The sequence below is a fragment of the Symphalangus syndactylus genome, chromosome 17 (assembly GCF_028878055.3).
Source record: "Symphalangus syndactylus isolate Jambi chromosome 17, NHGRI_mSymSyn1-v2.1_pri, whole genome shotgun sequence".
Taxonomy (NCBI): Eukaryota; Metazoa; Chordata; class Mammalia; order Primates; family Hylobatidae; genus Symphalangus; species Symphalangus syndactylus.
In genome coordinates this window covers 81,742,794-81,760,664 of record NC_072439.2, presented here as the reverse complement: position 1 = coordinate 81,760,664, position 17,871 = coordinate 81,742,794, and the positions used below count along the sequence as shown (strand labels likewise).

Below are 17,871 nucleotides of genomic sequence, written 5' to 3'. Positions count from 1 at the left end.
TAATATTACTGGATTGGTTTCTAGCTCCCCTTTTTCTCTTATATTAAATTGATTAAACTGTGATTATTTTATCCCAGGATGAGAAGCAGTGGAGTGGAGTTGTAGTAGTTAAGTCACCCGAAGATACTGGCATATTCCCTGGCTGTGTTGGGAGGTTTTTGTGCAGATCAAGTGAGAGTCATTTAAATCTGAAAACAGTTTGTACTATGTAAGGCATTATGATAAATTAGGGATTATTATTATAATTCCAGCACAGCAACTTGTAAATATAAAGTTCTCAATAAATATTTGCTCAAAGTCAAAAGTACAGGTGGCCAGTCCACAAATAAAGGCTATTCCGAGATATTCTGCAGTTGCAAAATTAAAAATGCCAGACTCTCACAATGAGAGAGGCCATTAGGATCAACTCCACTTTTAATCATTGTAGAGAAATGTAATGCTGAACATAAAGTTACCCCATTAGAACAGACATAAAAGATTACAGGATTTTTTTAAAAATAAGAATGCTGCTATTAGTCAGAGTTTAGGTTTAACTTATAAATATTCATCTAACAAAAGGCAATCTATTACTTATATATTTCCCTGTATAACTGATTTAGTACATTTATATTTTCAAGACAATTCTTAGCATTAGACTGTCAGTAATATTCTGGGTATGTTGGAAAGTAATTTAATGTATTTATCACAGTTAGGCACAGCTGACTCTGTAACCAGATATAGCAGTTACTTATGTGCTTTATATGTTAGAACAATGTAGCAGAGACCTTTGGCGGGGGTGGGGGATTGCTTTTAAAAAAAAGGACAAAAAACCAAACACCGCATGTTCTCACTCATAGGTGGGAATTGAACAATGAGAACACATGGACACAGGAAGGGGAACATCACACTCTGGGGACTGTTGTGGGGTGGGGGGAGGGGGGAGGGACAGCATTAGGAGATATACCTAATGCTAAATGACGAGTTAATGGGTGCAGCACACCATCATGGCACATGGATACATATGTAACAAACCTGCACATTGTGCACATGTACCCTAAAACTTAAAGTATAATAATAATAATAATAAAAAGGTTTGAACAAAAGAGTGATTACTCATTGAACATAAACCACGTTCTGCAAACTTCACAAGGTAGTTTAAGTGATAAGCATTTCATTTAACCAGAAATCAATAGCTTACTTTCTGTCACTGTGTTATGATGGGTAAGGCTTAAAACTGTGAACATTTAAAACAAATGAGTTAAGTTGTACTGAGAACATATTTAAGAAGGACAAGTCTCAATTCAGCACGTATTTCCTATTCTCATTGGCTTATATCATGAGGTTACATGTAACACTCTGCACTTTTTCACATATGCCTAGGCCCATCCAGCAACAACCTGCATTTCTCAGATAGTGAGCGCTTCTTCCTTTTCTCTTTCTCCTATTTATTTGTAGATGTCTATGTAATTTTAAAATTCATCTCACTTATTGATACATTACATGCCTCTAAGCCACTCGGAGGCAACATATAGGAGCACCCAGGTCCACATAGTGACATTTCCAGAGCTAATGATATATGCTATATGTCACAACTCACCTAGAACTTACAAGAAAAAAATAAGGCTACCAGACCAAAATCCCAAATACAAGCATTTCTGAATTTGTAGCAAGGATCACATTTGCAGCATTGCTAATTCCAACTCTTCCAAATCCTTCTAATACAGTAGTATGTAGATTATTAGGGTGATAGAGAACATAAACAATGTGTAGTCAAAATACCATTTGAGAACTTCCTGCATCAGAAGGACCTGAAATGATTACTGAAAAATGCCCCACTCAGACCCTCAGAGTCAAAATCCCTGGGGCTAAGCCAATTAGTCTAGATTTTCATTACATTCACTTAGTGATTCTTATACGTAATAAAGTTTGAGCATCTCTGCTATAACATATCAGAATATTTATCAGAGGTGATGCTATGAAGCTAGGCTTCAGACAGCAGCTGACCTGCTAGCATAATAAGCAGGGGCATAAGGAACACAGGTTATGGCTAGGCATGGGCACAAGCCATTTAAAGTCAGGCAAGCATAACAGTCCTAGACACTGGTTGTGGTTAGATTCTACATAGAGGAAGAAATACTAGTTTGTATCAGCAGATATCAAAATTGGGTGGGAAAGTAAGCAGAGCAAGAGGTCATGTGAAGAAGCTGCTTCACAGAGAAGCGGTCCAATCTCTGGATACTTCCATAGGTAAACGTAACTTAGACCTAGTTAAAGGTCCTCTGAATTGTAATCTATTCAACAAAAATATAAATACACATACATATATGTACATATGTATGTTTATGTACATATATGTATGTGTATACATATTTGTGTATATATGTATTAAATATGTGTGTATATAAAGATGTGGCAGTAATTAGACAAATTAGTCTCTGCTCTTATGGAATTAGTATTTCAGTAAGAGAAAACAAAAAATAAATAGAAAAATATACTGAAGCCAACTGGTGACAATAGTATAAAAAAATTAAAGCAAGACAAAGGGCATGGAGAGTAACAGTGTTATTTTAGGTAGGATGATCACAGAGGTATCTTTGATAATGACTTTTGAGGAAAGACTTAAAGGAAATGAGAAAGCAAGCCATGCAGATATCTGAAGGAAGATGCTTCTAGGTAAAAATTTCCAAGGTTGGAACATTCTTGGGGGGTCAAGGAGCAGGAAGAAGGCTAGTGTGCCTGGTGCCAACTGTCCAAAAGGGCGTGTAAGAGGGGCTGAGATCAAAGTAGTTACTGTGGGCAGATCTTGGAATATGGCAGGCCCAAGGACTTGAGTTTTACTGTGAGATGTGGAGATTTGAACAGAATAATGTTTGAAAACGATCATTCTGGCTGTTGTGGAGAAAAGTCTGCAGATGGGCAAGGACAGAAACAGAAAGACCAGTTAAGAGGCTCTGGCATGTCCAGGTGAAAGATAATGACAACCCAGACCAGAGTGGTAGTTGGAGAGGTGGAGAGAAGTAATCTGCCTATTTCAAAGGTAGATCTGACAGAATTTTCTAATAGATTGGATCTAGAGTATGAGAGAAGAACAGGAGTCAAGGATGTTTAAATGTTTTCTGTCTGAACAACTGCAAGAATGGAGTTGCCATTTACCGAGGGGGAAAGCAGCGGGAAGAACAGATTAGAGGGAAGTAGGAAATAAGAGTTTGATTTGGTGGGGGGTTGTTAGGTTTGAAATGTTTATTAGGCATTTAAGTGGAAACGTCAGGTAAGCAGTTGAAAATATGAGTCTGAAGTTCAGGGGTGAGAATAGGGCTGGACATAAAAATGTCATCAGTGTAGAGAGGCCAGGGAACTGGGTCAGGTCATCTGGAGAATGCATGGAGATAAAGACGGGGCCCAAGGACTGAGCCCCAAAGCGCAACAATGTTCAGCTGAGAAAAAGCCAGCCAACGAGAGGAAGCAGGGTCAGACAGCAAAATTGGAGGAAGCCAAGGAGAGTGATGTCCATGGGGTAACACGAAAGTGCTTTAAGGAGGGAGTGACAGTCTGTGACAAATGCTGACAATAGGTTGAGTACGATGGGAACTGAAAATTAACCGCTAAATTTGATGACATAAAAGTCATTATTGACTTTGACAAAAGCAGTTTTAGTGGTGCAGGATGAACAAAGGCCTGAACAGATTTAATATCAGAGAAATTGAGGAGGGAAAGTAAAGACAGCTGAAATAGTCAAGTCTCAAGGAGTTTAGCTATAAAGGATCAGAGAAAAGGCTTGGTAGATGGGGAATATCAAGAAGGCGTGGAAGTATGTTGTTGTTTTGAGGTGGGAGATATTACATGTTTTTAGGCTAATGGAAATGAGCCAGTAGAGAGGGGAGAAATTACAATGCAAAATGAAGATGAAAAGTGCAGGCACGAAGTTCCTGAGGAGATAAAAGAGGATGGCATCTAGTTCACAACAGGAGGGGTTGGCCTCAGAAGAAGAAAGTTTGTCATTTAAAACAAATGGAGAAGTAAAATATTCAGGTCAAAATACAAGTAGATTAATAAATGTGGTAGAAGGATAAGGAAATTATATTCTTGATTTTCCCTCTTTACCCAGTGAAATTAAAAAAAGAAGTAACCAGCTGAGGGTGAAGAGGGGGAAGGAGGTGCTTAGGAGCAGTAGAGTGTAACAGTGGATTGACTAAAGAAATGTAGCAAGATCTGCTGGGCAGCATCAGTAATGTACTTGAATTTTGTGGTTCTCTTTTTTCTTTTTGAGAGAAATTCTCCCTCTGTCACCCAGGCTGGAGTGCAGTGGTGCGATCTCGCTCACACAACCTCTGGGTTCAAGAGACTCTCCTGCTTCAACCTCCAGAGTAGCTGGGATTATAGGTGTGCACCACCGCACCTGGCTAATTTTTGTATTTTAGTAATTTTTGTATTTAGTATTTTGTATTTAGTAGGTTTCACCATATTGGCCATGTTGGCCCGTCTCGATCTTCTGACCTCAGTCGATCCACCTGTCTTGGCCTCCCAAAGTGCTGGGATTATAGGCGTGAGCCACCACGGCTTGTGGTTTTCAATGTGAGATGAGGCCAGCAATGTTTTGCAGGTGTGAAAACAGTAGAAGGTTGAATCTAATCAAAGTTGAGTTTTTGCCAGGTGATTGTGACAGAGGGAAAGAAGAGCAAGAAAGGTGAGGATGTAATCCTCATCATCATATAGTCACAATAGCTATAATTTATTCATTATCTGTGATGTGCAAGACACCATGCCCAGCAATTTATGGAACTGATCTACAATCTTTGCAATTACCCCTTAAGGGTAAGTATTATCTCCATTTTTCAGGTAAAGAAACTAAGGCTGAATGAGATTCAGTGACTCACAAAAGCCACATATGTCTAGTAGGTATAAGACCTGGGATTCAGTGACATTTCGCATATCTTAGATTGGTAATAATGACTGTGATATTATTAATTCTGATTTTCCATCTATGGCTCATTAGAAATGTAACAGGGAAAAATGAAAACGTGACTGCTGGAGTCAGCTTTGGAAAATACCCCGCACATACATTCCAGCCAATCATGGCATGCTAATTTAAGTGCTTGAGGAAATTTTCTGTTTGCAAAACCTTTTGATAAGAGCAGAATAGGCTGAGTAACCAGATTTTTGAACTTGAGCCAAGCCCAAGGAATTGAATCTAAGAACTTTGAAACTTTTTGAAACTCTTTTTTTTTTTTTTTTTTGTAATGTCAAAGTTTCTACAGTTCTTTCTGTTGCTCATGGTGGTGGCTTGATTTGACTCTTATTGGAGAAAAAAAAATTCAATAACTTTAGCAAGACAGCTATCACACTAAGATCCTAGTCTCAAATGGGCAATGAGGAGCTAAACTGCTCTGCATTATAAATAAAGGGCCACTTCATTGAGTGCTGTTTCTGAAAACCATAAATTGTCCAATTTTAGGGGTTCTGAACCCAAGAACAGAGAGTATTTGGTTCTAAATGATGGGGAAGAACACATTCCTCTAACATGGCATTGGCCAAGGAAAATGGGAGAATGGCCAGCTGGGAATAGCAACATCTAATCTCCAGTTGGTTTTCTTCTGCATCATAAACCCCATTCTGTTAGCCTCAAGCCTTTCGTAAAGTTTTATTTAAAGCCACAGCCTGCTCTTACAGGTCTGGGGGATTTAGAATGGGACCTAGGTCCACACATGGAACAAGATGTTGTGTGAATTGCTGCAGAAGCCTTAAGAAATGGTTTGGAGAAACCAAGAAACCTAAAGAAACTTTCCAGATGAGAAGGCATATATTACTGGAGAGTCTCAAAAAGAGGAAGTAGGTAACAAACAGGACTTCCTCCTAATCAAGTGAGATGAGGAACCATCACTGCTGTTAACCTAGGAAACTTAGGAACAGCTGAATTACAGAAACTCTGTATCTCTCTACCACACATTTTCAGCAGTACTTGTCAATATTCATGTTAGCTCCTTACAGATAATATAAATACAAGGTATCCAGCCTAATGTTAAATGCCTTTGTGATTGTCCCCTAGAGTTTCTGAGTCCTACCCTCTGATTTGCACTGGTGTTCAAAAGACACAAAATTATATGAATGTTTCAGATACAAAAGAGCAACACAGAAGAATCTACTAAGTAGCTATTCACTCCTTTCTCAGAACCCAGGTCATATGCGCTCTAGGTTTTCACCATGTTAAATTTCTACAAAAACACATTCTTACCACACCCCTTTTACAAATAGCACTCAATTTCTTCCCGCCTCCCTAAAGTCACTGAAGTGAAGTCTGGGACCCTCATTTATCTGTCTTCCTTTTTAGTTTGTTTGCGTTATTGGCAAAACTTCATGGCAAACCTCACTTTGCAAAACTTAGAAAATATAGAAATACAATGCAAAACTCAACATAAACTCACAGAGTAGGCATCACTAGCATCCCAGAGGTATTTGATTCTAGAACAAATATTGAAAACATACACTTACACAAATATATAAGCATCTCTCATTATCTTCATTATCTGAAAATAATCTGCTTCTTAAAAAATGTTGAAATAGTAAATTTTCAGTTAACAGGAGCCTATATCTCATCACTTTAATACGAAAAAAAAATTTCAACCCATCAAAACCCTCCAAATAATTTCCTCAAATATCATTAAAACACTCTTAAACACCAATATAACAAGTCGCCAAGAATTTCTGCATAATACAAAGCAGATAAAACACCAATTACCTAATTATTAAACTCTTAATGAACTCATTAGTAGGCATGTTTGCATGCAGTACACATGGAGATTGTACATTAGCAAATGTAAATTACATTTTCCTTCTACACTACAGAAAGTGTGCCTGTAATGCAAACAATAAAATAATGTATCAGATAATTAAAATAACATCTGAATTAAACCTGGGCTGGTAGACCCCTTCGGGTGCCTCACAGAAGCAATCACTGGTACCCTTGAATATCTAGATCCACAGGGAAAGGGTTGGAAAGACCATAAATGATAATGCACAGCATGTTTAAACTCCTATAGGGAACAGGTGCAATAAGACTGCAGTGGTCAGTACACCTTCTTGCTTGCACATTACTAGTTTTCCCTAGGTAGTGCTGGCAAATTCTTCATAAGTTTTTTTTTAAGATAATGAATTTGTATAGTGAATTGTTTTGTCAATTTTTGGTAATTGTTTTCAAAAATAATTATAGTGAATGTTCCTTTAGAGAGAGAGAGCAAGAAATATTATATATATATGCATATATATGTACACATGCACATACATATGCCCTATGTGTATATATATATATACATATACTGCTATATATATTATAATAGAAATCACTTTTTTCATTAATATTTACTAACATATTTTCCATGCCATTAGTTTCTAAATCACTCTTTTTAGATGATGATTGGTATTCTATCATACTCAAAGGAATAAATTACCATTTTCCTATTGTTGGTCATTTAAGTTGTTTCCAGTTTCCCATTATTAAAAAGCACTTCTTTACACATAAATCTTAGTGGAAATTCATGATTATTTAAAAATTTTTGAAAGTGGAAATATTGTCACTGGACATTACTATTTTTGAAGCTCTTGATCTGTATTGCCAAACCATCTTCCAGAAAAGTTGCACTAAGGACAATGCCCCGTGCAATGTAGAAAAGGGTCAATTTCAAGCACATCTCCAATACTGAGCATCTTCTCAAAAAAAAAAAAAGAAAAAAAAGAAAGAGAGAGAGAGAGAACTTTGCCAACTCAATAAGCAACAACGACACTGCTGTGTTTAAGTAACCATTCTTTTCATTACTATTTTTGCTAACTTCTTTATTAATCATTTATTATTTTGAACATTTAAATTTCTTTAGTGAATTTTTATTTTATATTTTGCCCTTGTTCCTATTAGATTTTTTCTTTCAAAAATGTATTCATAAAAGGTATTTGCAATGTAATTGCCCATTTTCTGTCATTTATGTTGTGAATACTTTTTCTTCTCAAAGTCTGAGAAATTTCAAAGCTCAAGTATATTTTCATTTACCAAACTGAATCAATTTCCTTAGGAGTATTTGCTGGCATAAAACGAGCCTCATCCATTCATTACAGCGGAGAATCTACCAAATTTTCATCTACCCCCCAACAACTCAAATCCTTATCTTTCTTCACGTTGGTTAGAAGAACCACATCTTCAACACTGGCCTAGGTGTCCCTGATTTTCAGGAAGGTCTGATAGGCTGGTCAAGTGGTTCTCCATTCCTTTTCCTGGGATTCCAGCTCTTTTGAGGTGGACAAAGAGGATTGGCCAGAGCTGAGACCTTGATCTCATCAGTCCCTTAACTTGTCCAGCTCTCAATTTCTTCAGCTGTAAAGTGATTACCATTATCTATTTTAGTTTTGTCTCTGATACAGTTAATAGTACATGTGCCTGAAAGTAACTTTTCATTAGAGGGCTTGAAAGACTTCATTGGTTTTCAATGCTAAATTCCTTATTTTGCCAAATGAGTAAAATTCATAATTTTTTTTATTAACATCAACTTTTTTGCATATTTACTGACAAAAACTTGACTGCCTCACCTTGGAAAACTGAAAAGACTATTAATGGAAAGATGGCAATGTATTCATTCAATAATGCTGGGCACTGTGCTCAGCCCTGAGGAAACAGTAGTGTATAAGAACAATCTCTGCTTGCTAGGATGTACAGCATAGTGGAGAAGGCAGGTCTGCAAATAAACAATTACACTCTTGTGAGATAACACTGATGAGGAGTGCATGCAACCACTGTGTAATCACGAATAAAGCATGCAGAGTAAAGGAAAACACCACAGTGGAGCTGACACTTGAACAAAGGCCTGAAGCAAACATATGTGTTTCCCAGCACTTGAAGGAGAAGAAGGAAGGGAGAAAGTTGCAAGTAGAGGGAACCTGGAATGCTCAGGCATGGAGGTATGACCCACTGTGGCATATTCAGGGGACTGCAATCAGCTGAAGAAGTCTAGACTATAATCGGGGACTTGTAGGAAAAGAAGTTTGGAAGGAATAATAGTGAAGAGCTTTGCTTGCTCTAAAATAAAATGTGGGTTTTATCCTCCTGTTAATGGAGAAAGTTAATTTATTTCAAATATATATATATATTTAAAGTAATTTGCATTTATTTTTGAATGTTGACTTTCATTACTTCATAGAGAATAGATTAGAATGAAGAGAAAGAGGAGGACAAAAACTGTAGGAGGCTTTCACAAATAGTCCAGGAGAGATATGAGTCGAAACTAAGACACTGAGAATGTTTATTACAATAATATATTCTAGTGATTCACACTTTTTGGAATTAAAAAATCTAAGCTCTACCATCCAGTTGCAAAATGCCATAGGCTGTAACAAATACCAAGATTATCTTGTTTTAAAACATTTTAATTTTACAAGCATTTACACATAGGCATTATATATCACATCAAAATCTCAGTTCTTTTTTCAAAAGTATCCTTAAGATTTCATTTTCCTGCTGACAACTGTCTGTTGTAAAAGAGGTAAATCAGAATAAGATACTCAAGAAAAGATAATTACTTTAACCAGGATTAGAAACTATAATTCCCAATTCCTTATAAGATTTTATCACCTCTATAGTTGTTTTAATGTTGCTTATCTCTTTCTGCAGCATGAACTCTTTTAAAAATCAAATCCCTTCTTTTTGTGAGTAACAAAACCAACGTCATTTTCATTGATATAAAGTAGAGCTTTGGTTCAATAATATTCCTGAAATGGCTTTCTGCAAATGCTCATGAGGATAGCTACCTTTTCCTAAGTCTAACTATTCATCCACTATATTTTCTCCCTAATGTACTAATTTATCAAAAATATTTTTCCAGATATCAGTATTTTGTGGCATGAATTGAATTTGGTCATTACTAGTGTACTTTGAGTTAATTATACCCCCAAATTCCTTTATTCATTCATAAATAGAATTATTTATTTCACATTAAAAAATCACTTTAAGAATTAGGCACTTGACTTTGTTGGTCCTCACATTCTTTACTTGAAAAAGCAGGGAATCAGTCCACAGAGCTATAAGCTTTTTCTCCCCAGCCTTAATATTGTGTGATTCTACATAAAATCAATGACAGTTTCATTAATATTTTATTCAAAAGAATTATATTTTAAATTCATATTCAGAATAAATTATTTTAGAATTATTTTCTTGGTTTTCATACTGTTTCAATACTTCTAAAGTAATTTATTTTCTACAATTATTATTGAGAATTTTCTACATACACGATATCATAAGTTATTTAAGAATAAAAAGGAATAAAACAAGGTTCTTGTCTCTACATCTGCCTACATCTAATAGAGAGTTAAAAAGCACAGAAACAAAAGAAAAATTTTGGGGGCCTGGTGTAGTGGCTCACACCTGTAATTCCAGCACTTTGGGAGGATGAGTCAGGAGGCTCCCTTGAGGCCAGGAGTTCAAGACTACCCTGAGCAACATAACAAGACCCTAACTCTACAAAAAAGGTTTTTAAAAAATGGTGCATGCCTGTAGTTTCAGCAACTCAGGAAGCTGAGGCAGGAGGATCACTTGAGCCAAGGAGTTTGAGGCTACCGTGAACTATGATCGTGCCACCGCACTGCCGTCTAAACAATAGAGCAAGACCCTGTCTCCAAAACAACAAAAAAAGAAAAACTATAATTAAAAGAATGTCATTTGGCATATCATAAAGAAGTTCCCAGCAAAGAGAGGTATTCAGTTAGAGGATGAAGAAAGGCTTCAGGAAGGAAATGGAATTTGAGACCAAATTTGAAAAATGAATGAGCTTTTATTCAAGAGGAGTGGGGAGAGAGAGTACATTCCGAGAAGAGGCAAGACTATGAGTATAACTTGGGCTGACTTTGGGGAATAATTAAAAAGCAGGGTTATTGCAAAAGGTAGAGAACATACAGAACTGAAAAAAGACAGGGTCAGTCTATGGAAAGCCACTGTATTCATAAGTATTCTTTTGGTTGCAAGTGACCAAAAATCCAGTAAACCAGAAAAGAGATGGCACTAGCTGAAATAACTTAAAAGGTTACTTTAGACTAGCTTTTAAGTGTGGTTTATTTAGTGGCTCAAATTTTGTCTCCTGGAGACTGCCTGGATTATTTTTCCCCCAGGCTGGTTTTGTTTTCAGGATTGGTGTGTTGGTTTCTGGCAGTTCCAAGCTAACATCAGTAGAACATCCAGTCCAGAGGAAGAATCAATCTGCTCCCAAGTAGTCCTGGAGCTGAGTTCATTTCCCTGATTGACTGACTTGGGTAATATGCCCATCTCCAACTGTGACCAATGGGGACGGAATGCACTGGTCGGCTCAGCCTGGGTGCTATGTTGCACCCCCAAAGCCTGGCAGTAAAATGTTTCCTACCACACAAATGGACCAGAGTGAGGACGAGATGGTTATTCAAAGCAAAGAGCCTTGAGAAAAGAGGCTTCCTGCCACTAGAAGAGGATGTTGCTCTGGGCAGCAAATGATATTCCATGACTATGAATAAAAAGCCGAAGTTTTGGGACATTAGTGGGCAATGGCAAGCCACTAAAGATTTCTGAACTGAGCAGCATTGTGATTAATGCTGACCTTTATAAAATTAATCTGGCTGCGATGTATATGATAGGTTGACGTAGGAGATAAACGGAGGTGATAAAACTAGCTTTAAGTGATAAGAGGTTTAGGGAATCTGGGCTAGGATGGCAGTGGTAACAGTAGAAAGGAGTAGTCAAAAGCAAGAAATATTTTTGTTCACAAATGTTTTCTCACCAGGAGTAAGAAACTCTAGAAAGTACACTTAATATTAAAAGCAATATTGGATCACTGAAAAAACATTGTCCTAAAGAGTAAACAAATAGAGTGTAATTTCTTAAATTGGTTTAATAGGAGGCCCAGCTCTGAAGCATCCAGCTTGTTTGTTCATTTGGAAGAACACTGCTGCCATCTCCTCGTCATCAGAGTCCACATACTTTTATTATTCATAATTCTTCCTGGCAGCCTGGGGTCGGCTGTGTGAGCTTCCCAGATTTTTTCCAGATCAAATGCCCTGAAACACCAGCTAATTTCATTCTATGTGTCGAAGAGACAAAAAGGGTGAGTGGGCAAACTTTAACAAAATGTTCCTCCTTCTGATTGAACAACAAATATCAATTAGTCATTTTAATTTTGGTCTACAATTATTTTGACTTTTGTTCTCTCCTGCACCATCTTTCAGCACCAGAGTTTGAATTCTACAGATTATGAAAGAATGATTGAATCATCAGAAGACTCTTATTTCTGATTTTTAAGTCCACAAGAACACTAACCTCATCATTTTTACTAAGCTTTTTCAAAGATTTAATAAATCCTGAATTTTCAATACCCATTTGAAATGCAGGAGGATTCACTTACTACTAAGCAAAATTAAATTTTGTCAATACAAAATAGATTCTACTGCTACCTCTCAATTATTTAATTGTATTACAGTGATTACAACTGCAGTGGTACTAAGCACATTTCTTGCTGTAAGAAAGCTGAATGTGCTATGATTTTATGCCAAGTCCACTGACCACTCAAAATACAGTGAGATTATTTTATAAATGGAGTGCAATATGCATTCTTCTTCTCTTGTGGCACTGAGGTTGCTCATGTGTTATCACTGCAAAAGGCAAGAGCTAGCTTTGCCACACATTTACATGAATAAATAAACCTTCTAGGCCACAGTGCTGGTCAAATTTTATGGTACATACAAGCACCTGGGGATCTTGTTGAAACGCATATTCTAATTCAGTAGGTCAGAAATGGCACCCAAGAGTCTGTATTTCTTACAAGCTCCCAGAACATACTGATGTTGCTGGTCCACACGCCACGTTTTGAGTAACAAGGGTCTTCAAATTTAATTACAAAATAAATCTTTTGTAAAATACTTTTCTGGACCTAGATTATTAGACATGCATTGTTTCTGAGGAAAACAAAGATAATTCAAATCTCATTCTTAGTCTAAGAAATATTCTAGGAAAGTGAAAATTAAGCTTAACCAATCAGAAACCACAAACTAACCTCTAACTATGGACTTTCCATTAGAATGATCCAAATAAGTCCAGTATTCCTCTTTAACCAAATAATTTCTTTGCTCTGCTTCGACATTTACCCTATAAAATCTTTCCCTTCAACGACATCCGACAGAGTCCCCAACTGCTTTCGGTCTGCTGCTGCCTGATGCATGAATGGCTGTTTGCTCAAAAAATCCTTTAAAATTTTAATGTGCCTTAGTTTATCTTCTAACAGAAGGAATAAGTGTGAAGAGGAATTCTTCACAAAGGAAAGCTTTCACTCCTGAGAGTTTGAGAATGTAGGCAGTAACTAAATGAGTGACTCAAGTTTAAGAAGAGAATATATTGAGTTCTAGCTTCAACTCTAGGCAGTTGCCATTCTGATCCAAATGCTTTCATGGTTGTTGGCTCCTTGAACCTGCCGTTAGATAATAATAAGCATATAATGGATTGGAAAACTTTGACCCTATTGTTACTTCACAGATTTCTAGTACTTTTAAATCAAAGCACTATACTTTTCCCAGTTTTGATATCAACATGATAGTATTCTATGATAATTAGTCCCATTTTAAAATTTGCAGTGCTTGAGGTCTCAGAAAATCAGTCCTCATCTTTTCTGAACTGGGAAAAAAAAAGTCTGTTTGCATATTCATATATCATGGTTGGTAATTTACAACTTCCTTTGCATACATTCAGTCCTCAGCAGCTCTGTGCAGCACACTAGGTAGATATTTGTCTTATTTCAAAATTGAGGAAACAGAGAGTTGGTACACTTGCCCAAGAAAGCAGTGAGGTAGTGAGATGGAACTAGCACCTCTTGTTGCTGACTCCAAGTCCTGTGCTTTGTCCTATAAACAATAATAAAATAAGAACTGGATGGCACTTTACAGTTTCCAGTGCTCATGAACATATCTCAATTTTCAGGGTAAAAAAAATAAATTTTTTATACAGAGTTTAGACATGAAAAAACCGATGTCCAAAGTAGTAAAAGGAAATTGTCCAAGGGTAACTACTGGTGGAATCTAATAGGAATCCATGTCTCCTGCTTACAAGTCTTAGTCCTTTTGTGTTTGTTTGGTTGGTTGTTTTAGGACCTCAGATGCATTGAATTGGTTCATTTCACATTCTTTTGTTCATTTCACATTCTCCTCATTAGTCCATACATGGTTCTATTTTATTTAGTTACACAGTAATTTTTAATAGGATATTAGATGTCCTATGAATCACTACCCAGCATAGAAGCTAACACATTACCATCTAACCTTCAAGTGAAATGCTTCCCCATCTCTTTCCCTGCCTCCCCTCACCCAGGGTCACCAACATTCTGAACACTATATTCATTGTTCCACTGCTTTCCTTTTTATGTTGTTGTATATGAATATATGAATACACATTGACATTTCTAGGGATTTTTTAAACTTTATAAAAAGCATATTTTGCTATATGCAATATTTTGGGGATATCATGCTGTACATAATATGAGGGGCCTGTAGAATTGGAGATGTTTTTACCAACAAAATTAGGTAATCACAGTATGCACCACCCCGTGGTGTGTGTGTATATATGAACATTTATTGTGTAGACACATCAAACTACCCAGTCTCAACTTGAGACATATTTAAATGCACTCTTCATATATGTGTATATGTGTGTGTAAGTGTATAGTAGTAAAGGTCTATTCATTCAACAAATATTTATTGTGTGCCTGCCATGTGTCAGGAAGTACTAAATATCTTACTGTGCACACCCGTGCAAAACCAAGTGCAACACTCCACCCCCCTAAAAAAGTCCCTGATCTCATGGAAATAGCATTGTACAGAGGGAGAGACAGACAATACATAAAATAAATATGGAAAATATAAAGGATGTTAGGTGATGTTACGTGCTAGGGAAAAAAATAAAGCATGCCAGATCCTTAGGGACTAGGGTTTGCCGTTTTAAATAGAATGCTCGGCGATGAACTGGGGATGAGGGGAGCGGGGAGTCTTTATTTAACGGGTGATACGAAGGTAACTTTCGAGAGCTGAATCAGAACCGAAGTAAACTCTTCGGCAACCCCCGCACTCAGCCTATAATGTCTGTAGGATAACAGGCTCAGTCGCGGTGGATGGCCCCCGGAGAGACGATGCCTTTCTTCCGGCCGGCCATCCCCTCCGCTAGTATCGCCCTGCCCGCCGACGCCGCACCTGAACGCCGAGCTGCGGGCATTTTACACCAGCGCGACCACCGCCCGCCGGCACCTCGCCTTGCCGCCGCGCCCGCGCGCGGCCCCGAGGACGCGCTCGGGGAGCGCGCACCGCCCGGGGCCGCCCTCGGGCCGCTCCCAGGACCCTGGGAACGTGCGCGCGTGCCCAGCCCCGCGGCCTCTCGGCAGGCACGCGGCCGGGAGGACGGCGCGCGCCCCGCTCGGCAGCTGCGGCGGCGGCTGGTGTAGGCGCTCACGTCAGGGCTGAGAGGAGGGGGTTCGCAGCTCAGAGAGTGAGAGAGACATGAGGCAACCTGGCAGGAAGCGAGAAAGAGTTCGGCGAAGAAGGAGTGAGTTCTAGAGACGCCCCGCGAGCAGGACCCGCGCCTGCAGGAGAGCGTGGCCGACCCGGCTCCTCGCCTTCTCTGCGCGCTCTCCCGCGTCCGCTTTCAGCACCCCGAGCGGAGAACAGTTCCCGGCAGCCCGCAGCGCTGCCGAGTGGCCGCCGGCCGGCCGAGTACCCGGAGCTCCAGGGGGCTCAGGAGCACCCTCTGAGAACCCGCTGTGCACCCACCTTCTCCCCTCTTTTGGTGGGCAAGTAAGCACGGGGGAAAAGCATCCGGTGGCCTCAGGGAGCCCTGAAGAAACCGAAGCAGAATGTACCAGGGACACATGCAGGTAAGACATTTCTATAGGGCTGGAGAGAATTCTTGGGGGCTAATTTAAGAGCAAGGCGGTTCACCAAGTTTCTATGGTTAAGTGCTGCCTTTGCACAACTCAACAAGTGAAGTGATGCAACATGACCGTGACATTTCTGTCCGGTGCTGCCGGGAAAACTAGACCGGTTTCCGAGGGTGGGAGAAGGGGAGGGAAGACCTCAGAACTTCGACTGGGGAAGTTTGTTTTCTGTGCATTCCCTGAGCCTGTTTCTTTAAACAGGATCAAGGAATCGAAACAGAGGAAACCCTGGAGATGACCGTGTTTCCGTTGTAATCCTATTGATGCATCTCAGCATGTATGTCAACTGAAGGGCAAGCAATAATAGGAAAGACAAAGCTTTTCCTTTACCGTCTGAAAAGGTTGCTTGACTTAGAACACTCTGTCACTTTCGCTTCATTTTTTAAAGTGTTATATTTAAAAAACGATTTATACTGTATTTTCCCCCTTCACCTTATGGGACATTGCCATCTACTCCAATAGTCACAGGATGACTTGGGAGGATGAATTTCAAACACATGTCCAAGGAGCTCTAATGTTTTTCAGGGGAGGTGCTGCCTCCGGTTGTTATTAATGTTCATCTGAGCTGAGCCGCTGCTTCTTTCCGATGCAAACACTCTAATCTCTTGGGCAAGATTACTTTAACCTTGACTCCAGTTCTCATTCATACGGTTGGTTCTTTCTTATAAAGGCAGATATATGCTTTGAGAGAAAAATAAAATACTAACTTAGCTTTCTAAAGTATGAACTGGACTCTTTATTGCACCTAAATGGTTTAGTCATCAGGTTTGATGTTTGGGCTTCCTTTCCATTCCAAAGGTGGTCAAATACAATCATTATGTGTGATGCCTTTATCCTGGTGTGTAACATTTATGAATACTGAGGATTTTGCTTCTGTGTCTTTTAGAGCAATTGGAAATAGATAAATATGTTGTTACATTTATGACTTAGTACTACCCAGATTTAATTTCCATATCTTATGGAAATTCTTTTGGACTATAATCCATTTTTAAATAAAACACAATATTTCATCATAGTCTCGATTTTTATAAGAATTCTCAATATATAGTGCCAGAATTCCAAAAGATTTCCCATATGACTAACATCATCCGTTTTGAAAATTATTAATATGATTATATCACATTTGATAGACAAAAATTAGTGAATGAAGTATATTTTTAAATATTATATATGATCAATGTGATCTGCATGTTTCTTATAAAAGCTACACCAATTGAAAAGTTTAGTAACAAAGAAGAATTCAAACAACGACTGCTGAAAAAATTAACAAAGAATTATTACTATGGTTTTATGCTTCATCTTCACCCAAGAATGATAATTACAATTTTATATATTATCTGTTTTTTAAACAGTTTCTTCACAAGGGTAAAACAGGAAGATTTTAGTAGAGTCAACCCTCAAAAAATTGTTCATTTACATAAAACTGACAATTGACCACTAAGGGGAAATTAACAAAAACTTTGCACAGTATTGTTTTGTTGCTTAAAAAATATGTTACTGTGAATGAAGAATCGAAGCAACAATATGGTAAATTCATGCACCCAAAAACAATTTTAACTCAGTTTTCTCAATATCTCAAAGGAGAATGTTATTGAAACTTGAGTTGCCTAGAACAATGTCTGAGGGTTTAATTTCACTTAGAAAGAATAAACAAAATATAAGACTCTGCATATTCTCTCAACTTAATGTCTTTTGCTTGTGCACTGCTGTAACAGCAAATATGATGACTTGCAGTAAAACTCACAAATCTTTGCTGCCAAGCTTAAATTAAAACATTACTAAATAAAGACTGTAATCAATACATCCACCAAAATTTCAGAGCATAATACTTTTTTCCTACTTACTATTAACCATTAATGTTAAACGTAAAACTTCCGAGGCCTTAGTAGGTACGTTTAGTAGTTATTCAATAGTATGATTATCTGAATGGGCA

At 38.1% G+C, this 17,871-nt stretch overlaps 1 protein-coding gene across 9 annotated transcripts in view; it reads left to right on the top strand.

Annotated features, from left to right (window-relative positions):
* The window catches only part of PEX5L (peroxisomal biogenesis factor 5 like), a 686,817-nt gene that overhangs the window by 423,021 nt on the left and 245,925 nt on the right, over positions 1 to 17,871 (top strand). For 3 of the 9 annotated variants that reach the window (XM_063621793.1, XM_063621791.1, XM_063621788.1), the window contains exon 1: positions 15,339 to 15,878. The exons of 3 other annotated variants lie outside the window; for them this stretch is intronic. In XM_063621793.1, coding sequence (XP_063477863.1) covers positions 15,858 to 15,878 — 21 coding nt within the window. In that variant the 5' untranslated portion in view covers positions 15,339 to 15,857. Of the gene's footprint in view, positions 1 to 15,323; positions 15,879 to 17,871 lie in introns of those variants that run through there. 3 more of the 9 variants (XM_063621794.1, XM_063621799.1, XM_063621790.1) reach the window with 3 other exon arrangements.